General features: G+C 44.0%; 1 protein-coding gene across 10 annotated transcripts in view; it reads left to right on the top strand.

Annotated features, from left to right (window-relative positions):
- SIN3A (SIN3 transcription regulator family member A) overlaps window positions 1–15,421 on the top strand; it is a 290,548-nt gene that overhangs the window by 95,186 nt on the left and 179,941 nt on the right. For all 10 annotated transcript variants that reach the window (XM_033920021.1, XM_033920025.1, XM_033920024.1 and 7 more), the window contains 2 exons: window positions 506–612; window positions 13,699–13,981. In XM_033920021.1, coding sequence (XP_033775912.1) covers window positions 506–612; window positions 13,699–13,981 — 390 coding nt within the window. The remainder of the gene's footprint in view (window positions 1–505; window positions 613–13,698; window positions 13,982–15,421) is intronic.

Raw genomic sequence — 15,421 nt, 5'->3', positions numbered from 1 at the left:
TTGGATTGTGGAAAGGGAGATAGAGAGCGGGTGGTTCTAGGCTGTTGGTTACTGCCCAGTTACCCAAACAGTCAACCCCTCTATCCATTCTATGAGGACTTGTATCCTGTTGTCCATGGGGAACATCTGCTAAAGTTAAATAACTTGGCTATTCCTGTATTTATTTATTCAATATAATAGTATGTAGGTTGTTCAGTATTCTATTTCACCTTGAAGTTACAAAATTTTATTTGTTGTTTGAACCATTTTGATATTTATCCTCAATCTATGAAATGCATGCTATAGGTAGTAAAGGTGTTAAAGTAGTTCTGTAGCATAGCCTCTGTGTGTGTGGAAAAGTGAGTCTGTGTACAGACCCTGTAACTTGCACAGAATTGTTGGATGTTGGCAAGTAATTAAAAAAATATATATATAGTTCAGTCTAAGCAGGTTTACCTTACGTGCTGTGCAAAATATTATATAATTTTTCTATTAAACCTTATGAATTTTGCTATCCAAATGTCAGGTGGAGGATGCCTTGTCCTATCTTGATCAGGTGAAGCTGCAGTTTGGCAGTCAGCCTCAAGTCTATAATGATTTCTTGGATATTATGAAGGAGTTTAAATCTCAAAGGTAAGACACCAATAGTTTGCTATTCTCATTCCTTAAGGCTAAGGCTTTGCTATCTCTTCAAGCTTGAAAGAAAATTCTATGGGTATAGGTTATTTTTGCTGCTAATCTAATGATTTTAAAATTCTATTATGAAAATAGAAGGACCCACTGCTGACATCATAGGTCTTTATACACTGAGCTGCATACACTAAACTATAATGTAATTAGCAGTTGGTCAGTTTTCACAATTAATATGGCATATAAGTTCATCTTAAAGCTGAATTTTTTCACTGTGAGGCAAGCTGCTTAGCAAGTGGCCCGTGTGATTCATAGGACCTGTGTTCTTGAGAATAGATTAAATTAGCTTCAGCTGACCATCTATAGTATCCTGACACCTACCCTTTAGGAGCCAAGTCGCATTTCTCTCCCTGAGCCTAAAATGTGAAGTACTGTCTGGCCTTTTTATATTAAAGGACTTTTTAATTATGGGAAAACCTTTTAATGAAAATTTTAATTGCATAATAGAACACTTTCTTCTTACGGCATGCATTGAGTGAATAAACAGTAGAGCCAGCTTAACCATTGGACCAGGTGAGGCTGTTGTCCAGGCTGCTGGTGATTTTAAGTGCCAAAATACCCAGCCTCTGACTTCACCTGGTCTACAGGTTAAGCCTTTTCTTCCTCTCCCCCACAGTCCTGTAAAGTTTGTCAGATTCCAACAGCAGCAGCAGCAGCATGTCTGTCTGTCTTTAGACAGCTCCTGGGTCTTCCCTATGCTGCGTCCTGCCTTTGATGCAATTTCATGTGATGCTGCTGCTGCCTCCCTTTTCAGGATTGTGGGGGAGTGAGAGAGATGAGGGAGCAGTGCTGAAACTGCTGGGAGGGGGAAAGAGAATGGATTAGAGGGAGGGAGAGATACCAAACAAGTGGCGGGGGAGTAGGACAAGCTGCGAAAGCAAGTTAACTTGGGGTGCGATTATCCCTTCAGCCAGCTACCAGATACAGGTGGTATAAAAAATAAAATATATTCTTTAGTGTCCCTCCAGACCGGTACAGAAAGGATGGGTTTACAATCCTCTGCCAGCAGGTGGAGACTGAGACATAATGACTTTTGGCAGTAGTACAAGTGGGCTGTGCAGTTCCATCTACAATCAGTCTGTTCTCAGTCTCCAGCAGGTGGAGGTGGTAAGCCTGTGCAATCTTTCCTATTGCTTAGGGCCTATTGGATCTGGTTAGTGACCTTCCTCTTGTCCCTTTTTGCTGTCTGGACAGAGCTTGGAGGACCCTCTCGGGGGACCTAACGATCTCGGGGGGTGCCACACTTGAAAGGGTCAAGTCCTTCCCCCATTTCCCCCAATTTTTATTTTTTTAGAGGAGTCTCAAATGTACGCCTGGCCTCCCTTTAGGCACAGACTACAGTTTAGAGAGCCAGTGGCGTCTGCTCTGTTAATCTGTACAGCTATGGGGAGGGGGAAAATACCAGAGACAAGAAAATAAAAGGGCCTGGGGCAGCCGTTTTTAACCAGCGTTTTTGTGCGTAGGTCTCCCGCGTGTACGATATGAGCACTTTTAAAAAAGCAAAAGTGTATTTTATGTGCACACTGAGCAGTGGATGCGGCCGGCATGTGCGTGAAGTGTTCCGGCTGCTTTGAGGAGGAACAGGCATCGGCTTCAGGTACTGAGTGCAGGGTTCCCCTTTGTGCATGCACTGCTCATTGGCGGGGAGCGTTACAGAAGCCCGGGCTTCCCCTGCTGCCCATGCCAGGGTCTCCTCAACCGCTAGCAGTCTGGGAGATATGGCTTTGACCGCAGAGGGTGCTGGGGATTCTCTTTCCGCTACAGTAGCTGCTGCTTGCAGTTTTGATTTAGCGGCAGGGTCTAGTCACACCTCATTGCCATCTCTGCGCTTGGGAGACAGTTTTTCGGCGGGAGGCACCACCATTTTGCCCATAGCCTCAGGTGAACTTCCTCCTGTTTTAGAGAGACAGGAACAGGTCCTATCTGTTTCTTCTGCACCTGCAGTGAGTTCTGTGGTGCTGCTGGGGGTTTTCTGCCCTGATTTTGTTTTAGCCATGTACAAGGCTTTTGTGCAGGGGTCTTATTTTTTTCTTTGGGTCTTCTGGGTGGTCTTTGCCTTCCACGGCCGCCCCTGTTCAGTCTCCTGCAGCGTCTGCCTCTGTCCAGTCTCCCTGGACATCGTCCAAAAGGCTGCGGGTGTCTTGGGACAAGGACTTTTTTATGGCTGATCGGTTTTGCCAGACGAGGACTTGGATCTTAAGGTGGATCTCCCCAAGATCCTCTAGGGGGGGTTGGATGATGTGGACGGAGGGTTTTTGGAGATGCCAGTTGGTGAGGATGTGTTGATTGTGCGTATTTTTCATTGGGAAGAGCTACAGGAGTTTATCTTCCAGGTGTCTTTGGTTTTGCATTTAGAGGATGAAGCTAAGAACCCCCCTCAAGTTGTGGACCCTCTGCTTCGGGGGATCCAGCCAGTATCCCACTCTTTTTCCATGCATCAGGATATTTGGGATGTGATACATGCACAGTGGAAGACGCCAGACGCGCCTTTTCACTTGGCGTGATCCATGACTAGACTTTATCTTATTCCTGATGGGGATAGGGATACCTTTAAGTTTCCTGTGGTTGATGCGGTGGTCTTGGTGATTGCATGTCAACTCACCATTCCAGTTGAGGGCGGTTTGGCCCTGAGAGACCCTCAGGACTGCAAGATGGAGGCTCTCCTTAAGCAGAGTTTTAATGTGGCTGTGTTGGCTGTCCAGGTGGTGATATATGGCGGCCTGGTGGCCCGGGCTTGTTTCCAGCGGTCTGAGCGGTACCTTGACCGGGAGTCAGCTGACTGGTCTTTGGTGGATCAGGAGGTGGCTAAGATTGAACTCGGCACTTATCTCATCTCTCTGATGGCATATATGATCTGTTGAGGGCATCGGACAAGTCCATGGCCCTCGGAGAAGTGACTCTACTTACCCTGTGGCTTTGGGATTAGTCAGTGGATGCAGCTTCTAAGTCTAAGCTCAGTAAATTCCCATTTCAAAGTTCTTCCTCTTTGGGGAGGTTGGATAAACTGGCTCAAGCCTTGAGTGACTCTTAAGGTGCCCCGGCTTCTGAAGGACCAACCTCACCAAGCGCAACGGGGTGGCGTGGCACGTAGGTGTTTGTGTGATTTTCGTAGGTACCACCTTGGCCAGAGATCGGCCCCTTTTCCTTCCAGAGGTTGCTTCTTTCAGCGCATGCAGTCCTTTCGAGAAGCCCGTGGGGATCAGGACTCTGCTGCTGGCTCCTCCTCCGCATGTCTGGCCCAGTGACTCGCTGCAGTCCTTCTCCCATTTCCAGTGGGAGGCCGCTTGCGAGAGCTTTACCGGTGGTGGGCTGAGATCACAACGGATCAGTGGGTCCTACAAGTGATTCGGGACAGCTATGCTCTAGAGCTGGGGTGTCCAACCTGCGGTCCAAGGGCCGCAAGTGGCCCCGTGAAGTATTTTGTGCAGCCCCAGTCGAGGGCGATGCAATGTTTTCCTCTGCTGCCTCTGGGTGTTTGCTGTTTTGCCAGCTCCCTCCTCTGTCTTGCTGCAGCATTTGGCCCCAGAAACATTTTTTTTTGGCCAATGCAGCTCAGGGAAGCCAAAAGGTTGGACACCCCTGCTCTAGAATTTTCCCTTCCTTTGCCAGATCGTTTCTAGAGAATGACACGGGGAAAAAATCTGTCCCCGTCACTGCACCGTCCCCGGCCCACCATCCTCTGCACCGCCCCGTCACCGCCGTTCCTTTCACCGCCCCGTCACCGCCATCACTTTCACCGCCCCGTCACCGCCACTGCCATCCCATTCACCACCCTGTCACCGTCCCCGTCTAGCACCCATTTTCTTCCCTCCGCTCCCCCATAGTCTGGCATCTGTCTTCTTCCCTTCCAGCATCTTCTCCCCACTCTGCCTTCCACATTTCCTTTCAGGGTCTGTTCCTCTCTACCCTCTTTCAATGTCTGTTCTATTCCTTTCCACCACCACCCTTCCCTCCCTCCTTTACCATCTGTTCCTTTCTACCACCCTTCTTTCATATCTTCTATCAGTCCCCCCACCATCACTAGCAGTCTCTCTTCTCCCTTACCATGAGCAAATAGAACTTCTGAAAATTGTATTGCTGAGGCATTATTTCTAGTACGCCTTTTTTTCCAGATGGATAATGACATCAATTTTATAATTCTTACTGTCTGCTCTGATTTCATTCACAATTTGGTTTGTGTTTTGTACCTGAGGATTCCATGAGGCATTTAACCTTTTCCTGTCTCTTCTGTGATTTCAAGTTGATTCCTTCAATAATGGAGTCTCAAGGCAGTAGCAGTTTTCTATTTTGGGCTCTTTTGACATTGTTTAAGGGATTTCTTGTACATTTAGTGCTGGTCTTCTTTGATGAGGTCACTTCAGAATCTATTTCCAAGGAAGAGAAACTTTTTCCCTTTCACCCCCTCCTTCTTTGTGTGAGCCGGAACACGCGGTCCCCGCAAGCAAGTAATTTTATATCATTTTCATTCTATTCATTCATAGAAATTAAAGTCTAGATAATGCCAGTCACATAATAAAACATGATTTTACAAAAATAATTCCCTGCACAGTCAAGCCTGCAAGGATTACTAGATGTCTTTCAGCAGCTCCACTCCCTCCCTCCCCCTTACCTTTGTGGCCAAGTCAAAATGATTTACCAACAATAAAATTTTAAAAACACAAAGCACGCTGTACGCAGAGAAAATGTTAATTATCATTTATATTCCGCGGGTTTTCAAAGAGGTCAAGGCAGATGACTTTATGCAATGTCACCTCAGTAACAACTATACAAAAATAGACAAATATTCCCCCTCCCTTTTTACTAAACTGCGATAGCGGTTTTTAGCGCAGGGAGCTGCGCTGAATGCCCCACGCTGCTCTCGACGCTCATAGGCTCCCTGCGCTAAAAACTGCTATTGCGTTTTAGTAAAAGGGGGCCATAGTGCAAAATATAGACAGCAGATATAAATTCTCAAAACGGACACATTTTGATCACTAAGTTGAAAATAAAATCATTTTTCCTACTTTTTTGTCTGGTGATTTCATGAGTCTCTGGTCCTTCTTCTGATCCTTCTTCTTTCTTCTCCTGCCCCCCCCCCCCCCTCTTTCTTTCTCTCTCCCCCTGGCTCCCCTCTTTCTTTCTGCCTTTCTTTCTCTCCCTCTTGACCCCCTCTTTCTTTCTGCCTTTCTTTCTCTCTCCCCCTGACCCCTCTTTATTTCTGCCTTTCTCTCTCCCCCTGCCCCCCTCTTTATTTTTTCCTTTCTTTCTCTCTCCCCCTAGCCCCCACAAAGCCATCGTGCCAATTTCTCCACTTCCACGATTCTTTCCTTACCCTCACCCCCAAGCCAGCAGCCGATTTCACCCTGCTCCTTCCTCGATGTCCTGATGTCCTCAACTTCATCGGGCAGCAGCAGCATTCACAATTCACTGATGTTGCCCGCTTCAGGCCTTCCTCTCTGTCGGGTCCTGTCTTCATGAAAACAGGAAGTAGGCAGGACCCGGCAGAGAACAAGGCCTGAAGCCGGCAACAGCAGCGAATTGTAAACGCTGCTGCTGCCCGAAGAAGGTAATGGAGCACCGAGGCAGACCGCATCTCCCCCCTCCCAGCCGAATCCCCGCTGACCCTCCTATCCCCCCCCCCCGTGAACCTTTCCAACCCTCCCAGCGAGAGCAGCAAACCTCCTTCGCGGCTTTCTCCTCCCTCTGCCGCGTCACTGATGACATCATCAGTGATGCGGCAGAGGGAGGAGAAAGTCGACGCTACTGGAGGGAGGTTTTCTGCTTTCGCTGGGAGGGTCGGAAAGGTTCACTTGGGGGGGAGATAGGAGGGTCAGCAGGGGTTCGGCTGGGAGGGGGGAGAAGCGGTCTGCCTCGGTGCTCCAAGGCCTGGCGCCATTACCTTTTTCGCCCCTCCCGCCCCCCCCTTGGTACGCTACTGCTCTCCAGCTCTCCTTAGTTTGCTGGTTTTCTTTTTCGGCGACCGGCACGCTTTCAAAGAGCCGCGCACGCGCTGCAGCTCAAAGTTCAATCTTCTGCTCTGCTGCAACTTCCTGTTTCCGGTTGGGTCAGAGCAGAAGATTGAATACTGAGCAGCCGCGCATGCGCGGCTCTTTTGAAAGTGTTCCGGTCGCCGAAAAAGAAAGCCGGCAAACTAAGGTGAGGTGGAGAGAGGAAGCTGGTTAAACGATCGAGCCGGTGTGCGGGTGGGTGGATGGGGGTGCGGGGACCGCACGATCCTTTATGCCTCACTGCAGTGACAAGACCATTCACCGCTCCACGGGGCGGTGATGGCCTTGTCCCCGTCCCCGCAGAGGCGGCTAATTTTCATTCCCCGTTTTTGGCGGGTTACCCGCGGCTAAACGCAATAGCCGCGGGTAAACCGCCACCGTGTCTAATCGTTTCCTCTCTTCTCTTTGTCAGGCAACTTGGAAGAAGCGGCATTTTGTCAGATGCTGCTCAGGTTGCTGGATCTCAGAGCGGTGGTCCCAGTACAGCCTCAGGAAATTCATACCAGCAGGTACTCCATTTACTTCGTGGTGCCCAAGAAGGAGGGGGTCTTTTTGGCCCATTTTGGATCTGAAAGATGTCAACAGGACACTCCGGGTTCCGTTTTTTTGTATGGAAACCATGAAATCCGTAATTCTTGTGGTCCAGCCTGAGAAATATCTGACTTTTCTTGACCTGACAGAGGCCTACCTGCATGTTTCAATTCCTATGAATCAGCGCTTCCTTTGCTTTGCGATTTTGGAGAAGCACTGTCAATTTTGTGCGCTCCCTTTTGGATTGGCCATGTTCCACGGACATGCACGAAGATTATGGTCATGGTAGTGGTGGAGGCGGCCTCGCATAAGGAGGACATTATCCTTAGACAAGCAGGCAGCATATTCTCCCATGTGGGTGACATCATCCACGGAGCCTTGGTATGGACAGTGAAAACTGTAGTATTACTTTAAGCTTTAGCAAGCTTTTAGATTGCTCGCATTCCGCAAGCGCAAGTGCCTTCCTGCCTGATGCCAGCTCACGAGGTAGTCAGTTTCTCATTTTCCATGGAGTGAAGAAGACTTGTCTTTTTTCTCCATCGAGTTGCCTTCCAGTTTAAATTTTTTAACAAACTTTTTCAAGTAGTTCAGTTTCTTCTTTTCTTTACTTTTGAAGATCAGTGAATAAGAATAGTTGATAGAAATTTTGGACTTGAACAAACTTCTTTCGAAGTTCAACCGCCCTCACTCAAAGTTCCATACCGGTATCATCGATGGATTTTCGGCCTTATTTCTACTTTACTCCAGCTTGCCCTCTTCGACTATATCTGACTCCGGGGCTATGGTTTAGGAGAAGAAAAGCTATATTGTTTAATGTCAATGTTTTTCTTCTTTTGTTTGTTTTTTATTTCAACATATAGGTCTTGAATCGGATTTCCAGCGACTGGGACTTGCCGGTACTGGTAGACATCCATATCTTCATCAGTGGCATATTAACATTGAGTCTATTGGATGCATGCCTTCTGTACCAATGTTTTCAACCATGGTCAACGCAGATGTATCGCCGTGACACCTCACTCGTTAACCACACTAGCTGTCATTTGGTCTTTCCTCTTTTTTTTAATACATGGAATATATCTATTCTGGGCTTCCAGGATGAAATTTTAAATATATTCCTAATATTTATTTATTTATTTATTTTTTCCAAATTCTTTATTCGTTTTCAATCTTACATCAAGTGCACAAACAATAAAACAATACAATTAAACACATCACTTAGCAATCTTTCTGATTTATCTTACAATACATAAAATTACCACCTTCCCCTCCCATCATTCCTCTATTATTTCCCCAATAAGAAAAATGTAAAATATACCTCCCCCTCTCCCCAATCATTAGACGGTGTATATTACAATAGAAAATGGTGTTTACTCGTTACAATAAGAAGTTAATGGCTCCCAAATTTTATTAAATTTCTTATAACTTCCTTGTTGTATAGCTATTGCTCTTTCCATTTTATATATGTGACATAAAGAGTTCCACCAGAAATTGTAATTGAATCTACTGTAATTTTTCCAATTACTTGTGATATGCTGAATGGCGACTCCTGTCATTATCAATAAAAGTTTATTGTTATGTGATGATATTTGGCTCTTTTTCCTCATAGACATACCAAATAGTACTGTATCATAAGATAACGTCACATGCTTTTCCAATAAACAATTTACTTGATCCCAAATTGAGTTCCAAAAGGCTAAGATAAAGGGACAATAAAACAAAAGATGATCTAAAGTCCCTACTTCAAGATTACAGTGCCAACATCTATTAGACTTTGAACTGTTTAACTTTTGTAGTCTAAAATTCCTAATATTATTGCAGGATTCTTACGTAGTGTGAGATCTTTAAATAAAACACTTCCCTTGTGCTCAGTGCTCCAACATATAGGTCATGAGAGGATTATACCAATGCAAAGACCACTGTGGCAAGGGACATCACAGCATCACCAATGTTTCTTCAATAACCTGCTACAGTGTTCCAACAGGATAATTAACTATTTTTCATGTATCACTTTAAAAAAAATAATAATAATAATGATAACTTTATTTTTGTATACCACAATAGCACAAGCAGTTCAGAGTGGTTTACAGAGGAAGAGACTGTATACAGACAGCAATTTTACAAAAAAGACTTTCAAATTACATTAGCATGTCAAGATAGTCAAGATTTATCTGGAAGCATTTCAAAGCTACAACAAGACAGGAAAGGAGTCAGAGAAATTTATCAAAGAGATAGATTTTAATTGACTTCCTGAAGGTTTGGTAGGAGGGTGCATTTGAAATGAAGTTGATTAAACATTTATTCCATTTGCCTGCTTGGAATGATAATGATCTATCAAGGAATCTCTTGTAGATACAGCCCTTCAAGGATGGAAAAGCAAACAGGTAGGCACTACATGTGCAAGTGGTTCCTGGAAATTCGAAATGATGCGACAGGTAGATTGGGGATGAACCTGTTATGGTTTTGAAGCAGAGGCAGGCAAACTTAAAAATGACCATTGCCTCCACTGGCAATAAAGTATCACTTATCTTTGGTTGAGGAAGTTATCCTTGGTGTTCAAATTGCTTTTATATTAATCAATTAAAATACATTTTATCCAGTGGTATAAATCAGTCCTGATGCTGTCAGGCTAACATCCCTTCATGACCTAACCAGACCCCTCGTGTCCAATTGTATTGTGTCTTAAATCCAAAAAAAGTAAAAATAACAAAAGACAAAACAAAATGTCCAAAGTTCAAAACCCAAAATTCAAAACTTGCATGAATAAATTTTTTTTTCCTTTATGGGAAAGGCCAATCCAAGCAGAACATTTCCTAAAAAAGGAGAATGCTGCTTTCTAAGCGATACATCTCTCAACGAAAGAAAAGAAGTGCTCCTCAACTCCGGTTGAGTTTTCACTTACCTTTGTAACGAGGAGGACAACAAATCTTCACCGAAGACTCTGCATGCGGCTAGCACTTCAAATTCAGCAGCAAAAATGTCACTGGTCTGTAAATGCCTTTTCTTAGGGAATGTACTGCTGAGGCTACGGCAGCCTGCTAGGATTGCTACAGCTGACTGGCAATCCTCGGCAGGCTGCTTAGAAGATGAGACTGGGAGGGAGGGAAGGAACGAATGGCGGGCCAAATTTAATTACCCCGCAAGCCAAATTTGGTCCGTGAGCCATAATTTGACACCCCTGCTGTAGAGGAAGAAAAAAATTTTATACACGCAAGTTTTGAATTTTGGGTTTTGAACTTTGGACATTTTGTTTTGCCTTTGTTATTTTTACTTTTTTTGGATTTAAGACGCAATACAATTGGACACGAAGGGTCTGGTTAGGTCACAAGGGGATGTTAGCCTGATGGCATCAGGATTAATTTACACCGCTGGATGCAATGTATTTATTTATTGATTAATACAACAGCAATTTGAACACCAAGGACGAACACCAAGGATAACTTCCTTAACCAAAGATAAGTGATACTTTATTGCTAGTTTTTTTCAAAAATGTGATACATGAAAAATAGTTAATTATCCTGTTGCAATATTGTAGCAGGTTATTGAAGGAATCTTGGTGACGGTCTTTGCATTGGTATAATCCTCTCATGATCTATATCAGGGGTCTCAAAATCCCTCCTTGAGGGCCGCAATCCAGTCGGGTTTTCAGGATTTCCCCAATGAATATGCAAGAGATCTATGTGCATGCATTGCTTTCATTGCATATTCATTGGGGAAATCCTGAAAACCCAACTGGATTGCGGCCCTCAAGGAGGGACTTTGAGATCCCTGATCTATATGTTGGAGCACTGGGCACACCATAATAGTGTGTATGTGTGAGTGTGTGTGTGAGAATCTCGGCGAGAGGGAGAATTAGAAGTCTTTGAGCATGCGCAGATGCATGCTCAAGGCAGGCAGAAGCTGGAAGATCTTCTAGGCACCGGCACAATCTGTGCCTGCGTGCCGGTGCCAGACCGGGGGGGTAAGTTAAAGTTTTTCGGGTGGGGGGTGCGGTTCACGCGGAGGGGGGTGCCGGTTGGAGCGAGGGGGCCTTTGCGAGCAGGGGTGGGGAGCGATGCCGGTTATCGGGGAGGAGGGGGGGTGCTCGCAAATCGAGTCAACACTCGGTTTGCAAGTCAAAAGTTTGCTGAGTGTTTTGCTCATCTTGCAAAACACTCGGAAACCGGGTTACTCGCAAACCGAGATCCTGCATTAATATTGGGAATATATTAAAAAATTTTATCCTGGATGCCCAGAGATCAAATGACAGTTGGTGTGGTTAATGAGTGAGGTGAAGGAAAGCTATTAGAGCTTAAAGAGAATCCCTTCAGAAAGTGGAAGAAGGATCCGACTGAAAATAATTGTAAACAACGCGAGGAATGTCAAGTCAAATGCAAGGCATTAGTAAGGAAAGTGAAGAGAGATCTCGAAAAGAAGATTGTGCTGGAAGCAAAAACACAGAAACTTTTTTAGGTATATTAAAAGCAAGAGGCCAGAAAGAGAATCGGGTCCGCTAGACGTCCGAATGATAAAAGGGGCTCTCAGGGAAGACAAGAACATAGCAGAGAGATTAAATGAATTCTTTGCCTCAGTCTTCACTGAGAAAGATGTGGGGGAGATACCAATGCCAAAAATTGTATTCAATTCTGATGAATCAGAGGAACTCGTACAAATCTCTTAACACTGGATGATATAATGGGTCAATTTGAACAGTAGCAAATCACCTGGACTGGATGGTATACATCCCAGAGTGCTGATAGAATTTAAAAATGAACTTGCAGAGCTATTTGTTAGTAATTTGTAAGTTTTCTTTATAAACCAGCATAGTACCCAGGAAAAGGATCTAGGTGTCATTGTTGAGGATATGTTGAAACGCTCAGCTCAATGTGTGGTGGCTGCTAAGAATGGAAAGAGAATATTAGGAATTATCATTAAAGCAATGGAAAACAAAGATGAAAATGTAATAATGCCCTTGTATCGCTCTATGGTACGGCCACACCTCAAATACTGTGCACAGTTCTGGTTGCCGTATCTCATAAAAGATATAGCGGAATTAGAAGAGGTACAGAGAAGGGGAATAAAAATTATAAAAGGGATGGGATGACTTCCCTATGAGGAGAGGCTAAAGCGACTAGGGCTCTTCAGCTTGGAGAAGAGGCGACTCAGGGGTGATATGATAGAGGTCTATAAAATGAATGGAGTGGAAAGGGTAGATGTGAATTTCTTGTTCACTCTTTTTCCAAAAATACTAGGACTCGGAGACATGCAATGAAGCTACTAAGTAGTAGATTTAAAACAAACCAGAGAAAATATTTTTTCACACAACATGTAATGAAACTGGAATTCGTTGCCAGAGAATGTGGCAAAATCTGTTAGCTTAGCATGGTTTAAAAAAGGTTTGGATAATTTCCTAAAAGAGAAGTCCATAGGCCATTATTGAGATGGTTCGGGGAAATCCCTTGCTTATTCCTAGGATAAGCAGCATAGAATCTGTTTTGCTACTTGGGATCTAGCTAGGTGCATAGGACCTGGGTTAACCACTGTTGGAAATAGGATACTGGGATTGATGGACCTTCAGTGTGTTCATGTATTTGAATTCTTATGTCCTTAAGTTTCACAAAATTTTATAGAGTTGAGGTGGCAGCACGAAAGGATGTTGCTTTTGAATCCTTAACAATCACAGCAGGCTCATCTGCCCTGCCTTAGACTGAGGGAACTGCTTTGGTACGTCCCACTGGTTAAAAACACATATATGCCTTTTGCACTAGAAGGGAAGATTAGGTTCTTACCTTGAAAATCTTATTTTTTAGCAGAAAGGCATATGAGTCTTGAAGGTCCGCCCAGTTAGATTTCGATTAGCTTGCTTGATGTCTCAATCATGTAAGTATTTCCAGATGTTGGTGTCTGTTGTCAGAGAGTTTCGAAGAGCACTGATTGATCTCTCTGTTTCAATGAGAAAAGCAAGAGACTGGTTGCACTCAGGTAGGTGGCTTGTTCATTTCCACCTTGTTCTCATTTATAATTATATTGGCATTGATCTGTTGCTTTTGACTTATTGCAGATCAGAACAGAATTGGCTGATTGGAGAGTACCCTAATTCCTGCTTCATTTTCTTATAGGAATGTCAACTGTTTGATACGAACTGAGGAGCTAGGGCACTGTCCAGAGGTGCAAGAGGCAGAGCCAAGAGTAAAAAGTAGATGATGCCTTCTACAAACTCACGTGTAAAGGAGAATAACTCACTGATTCAAGATTCATTTGCCTTTCTACTAGAAAGAAGAATATCAATGTAAAAACCTAATCTTCCCATAAACTGGTGACTATTCCAGAATTAGATCTGCTGAGTTTCCAAGTTTATTTCAACTTAATATACTGCTTAAGGAAGACCATCAAAGTGATACTCTTGAGCTGTCCTAATTGTATATGGTTTCAAAGAATATTAAAGATCTGATACATAAATGTGTGCTGTTTCTGCTTATCACTCTTTTTTAAATTTTACTTTGGGTAAACCTTTTTTCTTTCTCTTTATTTTCAGCATTGATACCCCTGGGGTAATTAGTCGTGTGTCTCAACTGTTCAAAGGTCATCCTGATCTGATCATGGGCTTCAATACCTTCTTGCCTCCTGGTTATAAAATTGAGGTGCAGACAAACGACATGGTGAATGTAACAACCCCAGGACAGGTTCATCAGATACCCACTCATGGCATTCAGCCACAGCCTCAGCCTGCCCAGCAGCACCCGTCACAACCCTCAACACAGTCTACACCAACTCCAGCTCAGCCAGCTCCTCAGCCTACACCTGCCAAAATCAGCAAGGTGAGAATGTGGAGAAACAGGTGGTAAACACTGGGGGAGTGGAGAGGAAATGGTAATTATTATTATTATTTTTTTTAAGTTCAACATTTTTGTTGGTATACAACAATACAATACAAAATATCAGGTAAGGAAAACAAACAGAAAGAACATCAGCAGCAGAAATAGAAGTCAAGCATCCAGCTTTAGAAAGCTTTAAGACTGCCCATACTGTGCATGCGCGAGTGCCTCCCCAACTGACTCTGGCACACAAGGTCATCAGTTTTTTATTTTCCATGGAGTGAACACATACTAAACTTTGTTTAGTTGAGATTGCCTTTCCGCTTCGTATTTTTCCTTAATTTAGTTGTTTCTTTCTTGTTACTTGGTTTTTCTTTTACATCCTTTACATTTTCAAATAAATTTCTTTATTTTCATTTTTGGGGCCTGTAGGCGTTTTTGTTGCCTTTCTCCCTGCTGACAGTGTCAACGGCTTTTCGGTCTTCTTATTACTCAACCCATGCTGTTGGTCTTTCCTGCTGGAATCTGGATCTCTTCCTGATTTTCCAGGACTAAAAAATACAAACAGACTGAATAAGAAGAATAAATGCTTTACCAAACAAATGTATTTTTCTTTAGCGTCCTTCCAGACCGGCATAGAAACGAATGGGTTTACGCTCCTTTGTATATTCTGCTCTCTCAATTTTTGAACCTTACTGCTTTAACAGGAGCATTTAATGGTTTCTATCTCCAGTTCACTGTTTATTCCAGAGGTGTCCAATCTGCAGCCCAGTGAAGTATTTTGTGTGGCCCCGGTCGAGGACGATGCAGTGTTTTCCTCTGCTGCCCCCTGGTGTTTACCGTCTTGCCGACTCCCTCCTCTGTCTTGCTGGAGAGTTTGCACGTTTTTGCAGCCCCAGAAACATTTTTTTTGACCAATGTGGCCCAGTGAAGCCAAAAGATTGGACACCCCTGGTTTATTCAGTCCCTTCTCAACTGGTTCCCTTTTTTTTTCTTTTCAGCAACCCATTTTGTAAGCTAGGTAGTTTCACATGCAAGAATATGCTGCTTGCTTTGCTTGGGATAAAACACAGTTACTTATCATAACAGGTGTTATCCAGGGACAGCAGGGAGATATTCTCCCATCCCACCTATCTTTCCTGGTTGGCTTTTTCACTTGGGCATAGAACTGATGACCTCACTTGCTGGCATTGGGCGGAAAGGCATGGTGCGGGCAGTCTTAAAGCTTTCTAAAGCTTAAAGTGACAGTACACTTTGCACTGTCCGTACCGGGCTCTGTGGATGATGTCACCCACATGTGAGAATATCTGCCTGCTGTCTCCCAGATAACACCTGTTATGGTAAGTAACTGTGCTTTATCCCATGGCAAGATTACATAAATGTAGATACACACTTTCTAGGTGCTTGCTTTTAAATGTGGAAAAAAATCTTTTTATAAAATTG

The sequence above is a fragment of the Geotrypetes seraphini genome, chromosome 14 (assembly GCF_902459505.1).
Source record: "Geotrypetes seraphini chromosome 14, aGeoSer1.1, whole genome shotgun sequence".
Classification (NCBI taxonomy): Eukaryota; Metazoa; Chordata; class Amphibia; order Gymnophiona; family Dermophiidae; genus Geotrypetes; species Geotrypetes seraphini.
Note: the sequence above shows the minus strand (reverse complement) of the source record. Positions and strands in the feature narration are given on the sequence as shown.